This window comes from Neophocaena asiaeorientalis, unplaced genomic scaffold (assembly GCF_003031525.2).
Source record: "Neophocaena asiaeorientalis asiaeorientalis breed wild unplaced genomic scaffold, Neophocaena_asiaeorientalis_V1.1 scaffold4, whole genome shotgun sequence".
NCBI classification, from domain to species: domain Eukaryota; kingdom Metazoa; phylum Chordata; class Mammalia; order Artiodactyla; family Phocoenidae; genus Neophocaena; species Neophocaena asiaeorientalis.
In genome coordinates, this window is record NW_020173682.1 from 3,637,897 (window position 1) to 3,649,880 (window position 11,984).

The following is an 11,984-nucleotide window of genomic DNA, read 5'->3' on the forward strand; positions in this document are numbered from 1 at the left end:
GTCTTGAAGGATAGAGTCTTGTTTAGCTCTTTTCAATCTAGCACTTCCCAAATTAACATCACATAATGAGTTCTTTATTTTTTTGAGGAATGCCTTTTAAAACATTACTCCAGGAGCTGTTTGAGGAATATATCTCAGAATGTTGTTTGGGAAACATTGCCATATGTTCCTCTAGGAAAAAAGAAAATCAGACACTTACCAAACAGAAAATAGAAGGAATGATTTCTATAAATACCTCAAAATTCTTCCTCAGTCAGGTGTGAGAAACTTTGAACCCAGGAGATCATACATAATTGGGTTATTGCGTTCATGTAGAATCATATATCGTGTCCTTACTTTAGTTAGTTCATGATTTTACAATTTAGTGATGTTTCTGTCCAGAAGGCTTGTGATGTATAATTTCCTATTAAATAGTCAATATTGAAAGTCTAACTCTTGTAAATTCTCTTTCTATATATATTTTTTTAACCAGAGAGAGAAATTCTCAAACTTATGTTAAAATATTATAGATTTTATTTCTTAACAAATTATGTTTCAATTCTCATTTAAAATGCACGGCGTAGGTACTTGAACTTATTTTTTAATGGTAAAGTATTCTAGATTCCAGCAAGTTTTATGTTGTTTGTGTGACAGAGTTTGGGATCCTAAATTATTAGGTGTTCATTGAGAATTTACTGTGAGAAAAACGTCATGTTTTATAAAATGATCCAGCTGGTATTCTTTTATACTAAAATAAAAGATAATTCCATCGCTGTGGAGTACTGTAACCTTTCCACTATTAATACGACATATGGCATCCAATCTTCTGGTGGTTTTGCAGACTTTGAATTAAATGTATTTATTTACTTCATTGAAAGCACTAACCATGCCTTTTTTTTTTTCCGTCTTATCTCTAAAGCTGAAAACCCGTCAAGGAACAGAGCTGCTGATCCAGTCTGATAATGACGCTGTCATCAATGAGTGGGTCAGAGTTCTTAGCAGCACTACCAGTAATCAGGTATGTGTGTGACTCAGGTAAATGTTTCTTTTAACTTTAGAGCTGCTTCTCTTGTTTCTTGGCTTTCTAACTGGTTATTATATATCTAGTTTCCAATTTATATTTAAAAAAATACTTTTCAAAAATACATATTTTGAAAGAGGTAGGAAAGACAGTGATTAGTTTAGCAATTCCCAGGGGCTGATGAGCGATTTAACATTGTCATTTATAGGGTTTTGCCACCAGTAGATTTCACATAACTTTCACATGAGGCATTGGTTCAAAAAGAAAATAGCTCAGGAGGTAGGGACGGTCTAACTGTGCCTAGTATGTAGTATTTATTCATGGAGTGAAGGCTTTGGAAATCAGCCTATTTGGTGGAAACAGATCCTGAGCAAAATGGTGAGATGCATGAAGCTGCCGTCTTGTCAGTTGTACTTTTTCTTTCCTAGTGACCTTTCTACTCGGAGTACCCTCACGTTCCTGGAAAATTTCCTCCCATGTGTATTACAACCAAAAAGAACCTCGCATTTACATTCTGAAGCTGTGTTTGTAAGAGCAGTAATAAACAACTAGAAGCTGTCCTTTCTTAGACTGTACTCTCACCCCCTCACCATATGGGGACATGGTTCCTGATTAAGGATCATGTATCAGTGACAGAAGTGAAATGAAAGTGAATACTTACGGGAGTATGTAATACAGGTTTTAAACTAAATGGAGATAAAAAAAGTTTGGGAATCACTGGCTTTAGTAGAGATGGAGATGTCTTTCAGAGACTTTATAGGTGATGCTTCATTATTAATAAGGTTTGTGATTGTATCAAGGTGTTCTCCTTCTGTAAGTCTCAGTTTTTCTACTTAAAAAAATAGAGAGATTGCACTGGATTGTGTCCAAGTATCCTTTTAAACTCCAAAATTTTATGATTCACCCAGTTCAAATCGCCCAGATTTGGAATCTGAGTATTCTTTAACTCTTCCGCCTCCACCTTTTACCTCTTCTAGCAAATTATTTACCAATCTAGATGTGAATTCTTCCTTTGCAGTTTGTAATACTGTGTGATATTTCTGAACCTTGTCCCTTTCTTTCCATTTATTCCTGAAACCGTGGGCAGGCCTTTAAATGTTGATGTTAAGAGTAACCTCCTAAACAGTTTTCCTTGCTTCATCTCATCCCCCACCAATGCATTGTTAATGCCACTACTGTATGAAACTTCCTGATGTCACTTTTATAATCCTCCCCTGCACAGAAACCTTACGTGACTCCTATTAGAATTCAGCAACCTGAGCCCAGTCTTTTCAAACGTACCTTCTCCTCTACCCAGGACGGGCTTGCAGGCCTAGTCACCGTAACGTGCTCGCTACCCCTTGAGAGCAAGGGTGGCTGCGCCCATCTCACGCACACGTGAGTGCCTTACGCACTGGGGAGTAGCTGCGTGCAGCCGGATGCTGCACCTAATGCATGGAGCTTACGATCAAAGACAGAAGATGACTGAGGACAGACAGCTGAACAGTTAATATAATGAACATACAAAAAGTCTGATTAAGTAGGGGCTAATCCAGTGTAGGGATCAAGGGAGGCCTTGCAGAGAAAGTGGCTTTTTAAATTAAGGCCTAAGGGTTCAGGCAATAAGCCAACTGAAAAGGGAGGAACGTATAATTGACTCTCAAAATTTTAAATGTGTACTGTTTACAAAGTGGCAAAAGATACTGAGGGCAAAGAGATGGGCAAGATTACAAAACTTTTATTAAGAGACATTGACAGAAACTTAAATGAGAAGTATGTCCATGGATTAAAAAATTCAATTATGGAAAGATATAATATTCTTCCAAATGGCTTATAAATTTGTAGGTTTGAGACTTTTGAATCTCATTCAAAATCCCGGTAGGTTTTCTGGTGGAACTTGACAAACTTATTCTAAAATTCATATAGAAATGCAAAGGGCTAAGAATATGCAAGACACCTTTGAAGAAGACTTGCTGTAGCGTATGTCAGGACCTTATAAAGCTGTGTATCCATAATGGGATCGATATACAGACCTGTGGAACAGAATAAAGAGCCTGGAGACAGACCCACGTGCCTTTGGACACTCTGTGCCAGGTAGAGCATGTGCTGGGTCAGCTGGATTTCTGAGAAGAATTGGAGCCTTTCCTTACACTGTGTACAAAAATAAACTCTGGGTGGAGAGCGGACCTCAGAGTAAAAGGCAGAGCAGTGCTTTTAGCTTTGAGAATTCAGTCTGCTTTTTAACTTGTAAAAGTGACCGTAGTTAGGCTGTAAATGAGTTCTAGGGTTTCTTTCAATTCCTGATATCCGCAGGTGTGTGAGTAATGAGTGATGTCAATTAACTGTTGACACAAAGTGCAATTTTAAAAGATTGTTGGTGTGAAGCAGTTAAGGTACCATTGCTAGTTAGCTTCATCTGTCCTATCATCAACAGTGTACCATCATCCTGTTCTGTCACCACAGATTATGTATAGCCCAACCGTTTAACTGGTATTACTTGTCACTGGATCAAAATGAGGCAAGATAACATCACCATCAGTACCAGCGCATTATCCTTGTGAATTATCAGTACTTTTTTCTTTATCGAAATTCAGTTAATGCCATCAGTGGGGGTAGGGGGAAGAGTATTTTTAAAGATTTATCAAATATCTAAGTCATATATCGTATATACTAATTGGTTCCCTAAAATCATTTGGAAGAGTTGACTACTGATCATTCTGAGAATTACATCTAAAGTAATAGCAAAAGTAATATGTGTTTGGAAAATCTCTAACCAACAGACAGTAGAACCTGATGAAGCGATTGAGGAGGACATACCGGATTCACCAGGAATAGAAAAGCACGATAAAGAAAAGGACCATAAGGATCTGAAGAAATCACGTTGTAAGTTTTCTTTCCCGGTGTTGCTAGTGGTTTGAATGAGCTTATTCTCTTAGCAAAGGTTTAGAGTAAATATATGAAAGCTGAGTGGACTGTCCAGTGTTGCAAGACTTCTAAGATTCAGGAGTTGCAGTCTCAGTGGTTCAGTGTTCTCTCTCCTCGTTAACTCATAATCTTTTTTTTTTTTTTTTGCGGTACTCGGGCCTCTCACTGTTGTGGCCTCTCCCGTTGCGGAGCACAGGCTCCGGACGCGCAGGCTCAGTGGCCACGGCTCACGGGCCCAGCCGCTCCGCGGCATGTGGGATCTTCCCGGACCGGGGCACGAACCCGCGTCCCCTGCATCGGCAGGCGGACTCTCAACCACTGCGCCACCAGGGAAGCCCAACTCATCATCACTTTTCAGCCTAATCGTATGCACCCCAATGGAATCATATTAATTTTAAGATATTATGATACCCTTTCAAGAGAAAAAAATGCGCACGACAGAATGCGCTTGTGTTGAGGCCTCTAGGAAGCTGAACTTTATTGATTGGAAAATATATAATTACTGATTAAGATTCTAGATAGACCCTTAGACATTAAGAAGTCAGAAGTCACGGGATATGTACCATAGTTCCCTATTGGATGCCAGGCAGCCGCCTCTAGACTGGGATATGTCTGTGCATTTAATCTCCAGACCACATATTATGTGTACAGGACCAGAGAAATGCCAGCAGTTGTAAGGATTTCATTTTCTTTTCTTTCCTTTTTTTTGGCCACTCCATGCTGCATGAGGCATCTTAGATGGAACCCGTGCCCCCTGCAGTGGAAGCACGGGAGTCCTAACCACGGGACCGCCAGGGAAGTCCCAAGGATTGCATTTTCTAACACAGGCCTCTTGTGAATTATGTGCTTTAAATAGGCCATTACCCGTGACTTGAACCTGCTTAAATCTATTTTAACAAATCCACATTTAACTGAGAAATTTTTGGTCTTCACATTAACTGAATGATTAGAAAATCAGTTCTCCTTTTTTTCTCCCACATTCTTATGAAGTTTAGGCCTATTACTGACACTGTCACTGTATAATAGTGTAAACCACGAAACTTTTATTGTTTTAATTCTTTACTAATATATTGTTTGTGCTCTCAACTTTCTTCAGATATGGTTATTTTCAAGAAATTTACTTTCTGAATTTTTATTATTGTAACCCAAAGATAAATCAGGTCTGCAGGCAATGTGGAAATCCAGGCGGTCCCATCCTTAGCTCGGAGTAGAGATAATTATGATGAGTCTTAGCTTGAAGTACAAATAATTGTGATGGATATTTATACATATATATCCCCTGACTCCTAGTTCAGTGAGTATGGGGAAGGGTAGGGATTTTGTTTATGTTTTATGGGTTGGTTACTTTATTTTTTGCTGGTCATTTTACCATCTAAACCTGATGGAGAGTCCGAGACTGTATCATTTGTGAAATAATGAATATAAATTAGAATGACTTACAAATGTCTTGGCACGTATACTAAAGAAGGCACAGTTTGCGGTCAGTGTTTAGCGATAAAAATGAAATGTTTCATTTGGTTTGTCACTTTGAAATTGTGTTAGTTTTTGATTCTTCATGTGTTACTCTTAAACCGTATTAAAGTTAGAGAAACTGAATTTATATACTGTGATTTTTTATATATGAGATTAATATGTTTTGAGTACTAGGTGGAAAAATTTTCATCAAAAAAGCCTTTATTTTATAAAATGCTTAATATCTATCTGTCTTAAGCCACGAAAGTATCTAGCATAGATTCTTCAGAACAGAAAAAAACCAAGAAAAACTTAAAGAAATTTCTTACACGACGCCCCACTTTGCAAGCTGTTCGTGAAAAAGGTTATATTAAAGGTAGGTAGAAGTGATGTTTATGATAATGAACTTTGGCCCAAATCGGAAATAAGACATTTTACATTAAAAGCTGAAAATTTTCCAAACAGTAAAAATGTCTCGTTCTTTATTCATAAAGTTATCAGGTTCAGTGATTAAAATACATTTGAGTAATTAAAATTGATTTTTTAATGCACATGAAGAGTTTATTTTAACTAAAGCATCAAACAGACATAAATACCAAATTAGCTTTTTAGAAACCCTGTACCAGAGGAGCTACATGGATGTGATGGGATGGCGTGGCAGATTTTCAGAATGACAGATTTTTAGTTTTCAGATGCACAGATCAGAAGAAATTTCAAGTAATCACTAGCTGTAGAAAGAAAAAATAATGTACAATTTTATTCTTGATTGTTTGCCTTCAGTTCTCATTTAAGGTAATTTAAAAATTAGGATAAAGTGTTTTTTCCTAACTAATTTTTACATTTTATTTTCATGTATAAGAACCATAATGTACTAACAGAATTTTTTCTCAATAGGAAAGTATTCTTTAAAATCACATATACTTGTATATACATACCTTTAGTTTTTACAAGCATGTTTAATTCCAAAGATAAAATTTTCTAACACATGACTCAAAACAGAGACATCTGTTCATAATAAAACTATAGGAAAAGGTAACATAATTTATACCATATATATTAGAGCTGTCTTTGGTTATGAAGTTTCTAACAAAGACCATTGCAGAAACATCTGTTATGCAAAGCATCTAGATTAAAATACACAAATGAGTTTCATTAAAAAGCTATTTAAAACTTCTAGGAAGAGCTCAGCTAACGAAGTGATTCAGCTTAGCAGCCTTAAAGAGTTAAGGGTAAGCAGGCGCCCCAGATAATGCACGTGAGTTTAGCATGTAGAGCTTAGAACCTTCGAGAAAGCCTCACAAATAAATGGATGGAAACCGCTGCTCATTCTCCGTCAGACCTTTTCAGTGAGAAATACAAACTTGCCACTTTCTGGCGGTGTTCAGCCACTTCAAATACTGCATTTTATTTGTTTTCCTGAATATTTAGCACTAATGTGGAATTTCAAAACTGTTGGGTTGAAAGATTACTAGAACGGACTTTGATATATTTTGTGAAATTCAATGTTGGCACACGATGGGCGTGTGTTTTTTTTGTTTGTTTTTTTGAATTTTATTTTTTGATACAGCAGGTTTTTATTAGTTATCCATTTTATACATATTAGTGTATATATGTTAATCCCAATCTGATGGGCATGTGTTTTTTTGTTTGTTTGTTTGTTTTTGCGTTATGCGGGCCTCTCACTGCTGTGGCCTCTCACGTTGCGGAGCACAGGCTCCGGACGCGCAGGCTCAGCGGCCATGGCTCACGGGCCCAGCCGCTCCGCGGCATGTGGGATCCTCTCGGACCGGGGCACGAACCCGTGTCCCCTGCATCGGCAGGCGGACTCCCAACCACTGCGCCACCAGGGAAGCCCAGATGGGCATGTTTTAATAGTTTAAAAAATATTTGAGTATTTGCTAAGTGGTGGACTTGAGCCTCAGTGCTGGGAATACCTATTGGCATTCAAGAATGAGAGGGTCCCTGCCCGCATGAAACTTCTATAAAGATGAGAGACAGACAAGGTAATTTAGTATAATGGTGACTTACGTGAAGAATCTGACATAGTGATAAAACAGAGAGTGACTGGAATTGGGCTGCCTTAGGGTGGTCAGAGGGTTCTTAAAAGGAGGTGGCATTTTAGCTGAGACCAGGACTGGTGAGAAGGAGCTCCATTTGGGGCAAGGTTAATCTCCGCACAGGAGGGGAAGGTAAGAAGGGAGCCAGGCAGCAATGAAGGAGGGTGTTCTCGGAGCTTGGAGTCGTAAGAGGTAGGCGAGTGCAGATCAGACAGGCGTGCGTTGTGTTGAAGGTGTCTGCATGCAGGGGTACCTTCTGTTGCACTGTGAATCATTTAGCCATTTTGTGAACTAAAGTTTAGCAAGGTGACTCATTTCTTGAAATCTCTTTCAGATCAGGTATTTGGAGCCAATCTTGCTAATCTGTGTCAGAGAGAGAATGGCACCGTGCCAAAATTCGTGAAATTGTGCATTGAACATGTTGAGCAATGTGGTAAGAAAATGAATTTTTTTTTTACAGTCAAGCACACCACCCACTGTTTTGCCATCAAAATCTCTAGGATTTTTATGATTTTGAGTGTTGCAACCAAAAGTTCTTTATAGTCATAAGTTGTCAAGAAAAGCATCTTTTCTGCAAAAAACCATTTTTTTTTGCATTGTTTCAAATTAAGGCCTTTGCAGTCATCTATTGCATGTTCAGTACTTAGGGTTGATTGTGCGTATGGCATTCCTTGAAGCCATCGGGAGTTGTTGGCATTTGCTTAAAATGGACGTGCTGATTGTGAAACTGTGTTTATTAAGAAATGATCCAGCAGTGTAAGAGACAGGCGGAGATAGTGTTTACTTACTAAGGGGAAGTCTCTTCTGTTTATAATAAAAATGAGATGACATTCCCAAACTGCTAAATCAACTCTAAAGTGTGCAAATAGACAAATCCTCTTTAGGTCATTTCCTGTACTTCTGAAGACTTAAACTAATTTCTGTTTTGGTTAATTTTAACATGTTTATAATATTTATACTAGCTTTTAAAATAACAGTATCTTGACTGCAGTCCCATTGACTTCTATCAGTATATCATCAAAAATATCTTGTATAATTAAAATATTTGCATAAAGTGTAATTTCTGCTAGTCACAGGTCTCTGACCCTCAGCCTGACAGTAGAGATGCCATGCTACTTGGCTTTACTAGAAGTTAAATGAGTAGCGCACTAGATAATGTTAAGTGTGCGTCATTATCATTTAATGAATATATGAATTTTGGGGCTTCATTGTGTGAATTTCAAACGATTCTGTGTCATATATAAAAGAAATTAATAACTATCAAATTATCAGTTGTTATAGAACCATTATTTTAGTTGCTGGCTTGTATTAAGTTTATTTATTACAAGCACTTAATATGACAAGCACTTTGATTCAGAGAGCACCTTAATATGTACATTTACACTCTCAAATGACGTCCCAAGAAACGGGTGGGCTGATGTCATCTACTGGCTTCCTTTACTTTTTGAATTATCTTCAGGTGTTTGCCGAAGTTTATCTTAAATTGCTAGTATTTCAAGTTTGAGATGATTTCCTTGAGATGGTGATCCACAGTCAACATGATAAAGTAGACTTGTTGCTGTTTACCAGACAATTCAGAGCGAATCTCCACCCCTCTCTCACTGCCAAGCATCTATAAAAAGCCATTTAGAGGAAAAGAGTAATTTTATTTTAGGCTAATGTTAATAAATAAGAATTCTAAAACATGAAAGCATCTTTAGAAGAAGCCAACAAGAACTTTAAACGTAAAATTATTGTTATTTGTCCCTTAGGGTTGGACGTTGATGGGATTTATAGAGTTAGTGGCAACCTTGCAGTGATCCAGAAGCTGAGGTTTACAGTCAATCATGGTAAGAGCATATATTGTTATATACAGAATGAATAACTCGTGACTGTTAGAATTGGTTTAAAATAATTTCAGAAACTTTCCCGTTCCTACTGTTTTCCAGATGAGAAATTGGACTTGAAGGATAGTAAATGGGAAGATATTCATGTCATCACTGGAGCACTGAAAATGTTTTTTCGAGAATTACCAGAACCTCTCTTTACGTTTAATCATTTTAATGATTTTGTTAATGCAATTAGTAAGTATGTAATTAATTCCACTCAGTTTTTTCCCTAGATGTTGAAAACCCGCTGTAGCTGCTACAACACTGCTTGATATTTTAAACAAGTTTTTTCAAAGGATTGTTTTACTCCAGAAATTTAAAATGTAACCACCAGGTGTCACTGTGTATTACCAAATACCAGGTTCCAAAATAATGTCACTGCTTTCAGTTTCATGCAAAATCTCCAGTCATTGTCTTTTTTCAGAACAAGAACCAAGACAGCGTGTCTCTGCTGTGAAGGATCTAATCAAACAGTTGCCAAAGCCAAATCAGGACACAATGCAGACTCTGTTTAGACATCTCAAAAGGTAAGAGTCTCACCACAGAAGAGAAGGAATAATTAGGGGGATAAAGAAGGTTGGAGAAGTGCACAGGTATGAGATGTGGTGTAGGACCCCCGGGGCCAGGGCCACGCAGACCTAGGTTCAGAGCCCCGCTGTGCTGCTCGCGTGTTTGTAACATGAGAAAGATGACTTCTCTGAGCCCCAGTTCCTCGTAGGTAAAACGGTTTGGTGTAAAGAATACACTGAAGTAGATTTCATATGTGAAGCATTTATATAATGCCTAGCACGTAGTAAGTGTTCAGAAATTGTTGCTAAAAGTTAATTATGATGAAGATGAGATTGGTTAAGTGAGGAATATTCAGTTACCTTGAAGTCAAGGTAATTAGGTCTAAGTTACTACATAGTCACTCTGAAACTTCTGATAGAAAGAACACGAGATTACTAAAATAAGTGATCATAGTATGAGAGATTTTTTTTAAAAATAGCATAAAATGAGTAAAATTCAGAGTTTAATCTCTGTGCCCTGATGATATTTTCCCTGTCACCCTAGCGGAGGAATCATTGTTACCTGAATTGTAATAGGTATTCAAGTCTATGTCTTATTTTTAAAACTAAGCTGAAATATCACACATTTAAAGTTTGTGAGAATATGTATACCTTTCGGCTGTGTTTATGCAAAAGGAAGCTTTACGTGCTATTCAGACTGAATTCTATTTGGTTAAATAGTTTATATGTACCTTAGGAAAATGAGCATTATTTCTCTTTTCTAAATGCAAGCTGTTTATAATATTTTTTGAAGAATTTCCCCTATTTAAAAATATTCTCTTTTAACTAAAATTTTTGTTTTTCCTCTTAGAGTTATAGAAAACGGAGAAAAAAACAGAATGACGTATCAGAGTATAGCAATTGTGTTCGGTCCTACTCTGTTAAAGCCAGAGAAGGAGACTGGCAACATAGCAGTTCATACCGTCTACCAGAATCAGATTGTAGAGTTAATTCTTCTCGAGGTAAATTCCATCTTCGGACGTTGACTCTTACTGAAGAGAACCTGTGGAATAGAAGCCGGATTTCATCAGATTCCAAGTCCTTACACCTGATGTATTTTATGTTTGGACCAAGCAGTGACTCTTTGATTTTGCACTTTTCTGAGGGACCGGAAGGGAATGGGAGAGTCCAGATGTGTGATAGGCCCTCATATTTGCTGCTCTGTTGCAAGTTGATAGAACTGTGTGTACGTTTGAATTAATTTTATCCTGAATGTTTGCATTTCATACTCTGAATTCCAGTAAAAATCAAAACTTGCGATTCTAGCCAGTCATATACACTGGATAATTTGGTAAGAATACTACATTTTCTCTCCTCAAACTGGATGGCGTCGAATTTCTTCTCATGATTCAGTAGGCTCATCACTCGATAGAACAACACTTACGATCACCTGTTTTGAAAACGCTCCTGGGCATTTTAAACAAAATGAAGTATATCTGTTTTGAAACCTGTGTTGTTTTTTTTCAGGGTTTCTGCATGCAGTGGCAGTCTGATTGCTAGGACCCATTATAACCCAGATGCAGTCCCTCGATGAAGGCTTGCTGTCTTTACGGAGTAGCACAGCAGCATACTAATAGTACTTAAAACACTGTGATGTACTGGAGGTTAATTTAGCATAAGCCCGTTCAGGGTATTTTGGGGCTGTCTGTGCTACACTGACTTGTAGCTAACAATCCTAATCTACCTAGTGCCATACTGAGTTCTTGGTGTGATCCTGTGGAAACCAACGATATTTGATGTAAATACAGGCTAAAGACTCACTGTCCTTTAGCTTATGTATATAATTGTGTTATATAGTCTCAGAGTACATTCTAACCTCTCGTTTCTAATCACGATATTGGTAATTCTCCGTGAATATTAGGGTTCCTCCAGAAATAGGCCGTTATTTGAGGAAGTTAACTGTGCACTTTTAGATTTTAATTACATTTACAGGCAAATCACTGTAATGCAAATGGTACTGGAACAATGCTGAAGAGACTTGCTGAATGGTAAATGCACTACAAGAGGAACCTTTTAGATTATTTAATATGTACAGAATACATTAGAAAAAATTTATTACAGAATTCTAACTGCAGTACGAATAGTGGAAACCCATATGTAAATTAGAGGGAAGTCAGATCGAAAATGACATTGCTAAATTTGAGAATTTCTTTTT

General features: G+C 37.4%; 1 protein-coding gene across 7 annotated transcripts in view; it reads left to right on the forward strand.

Moving 5' to 3' along the window:
• ARHGAP12 (Rho GTPase activating protein 12) overlaps nt 1-11,091 on the forward strand; it is a 92,672-nt gene extending 81,581 nt beyond the window's left edge. For all 7 annotated transcript variants that reach the window (XM_024750046.1, XM_024750048.1, XM_024750047.1 and 4 more), the window contains 8 exons: nt 899-997; nt 3,760-3,862; nt 5,616-5,732; nt 7,748-7,846; nt 9,165-9,242; nt 9,342-9,476; nt 9,706-9,808; nt 10,641-11,091. In XM_024750046.1, the coding sequence (XP_024605814.1) occupies nt 899-997; nt 3,760-3,862; nt 5,616-5,732; nt 7,748-7,846; nt 9,165-9,242; nt 9,342-9,476; nt 9,706-9,808; nt 10,641-10,815 (909 nt within the window). In that variant the 3' untranslated portion in view covers nt 10,816-11,091. The remainder of the gene's footprint in view (nt 1-898; nt 998-3,759; nt 3,863-5,615; nt 5,733-7,747; nt 7,847-9,164; nt 9,243-9,341; nt 9,477-9,705; nt 9,809-10,640) is intronic.
• Nucleotides 11,092-11,984: the final 893 nt, after the last annotated feature.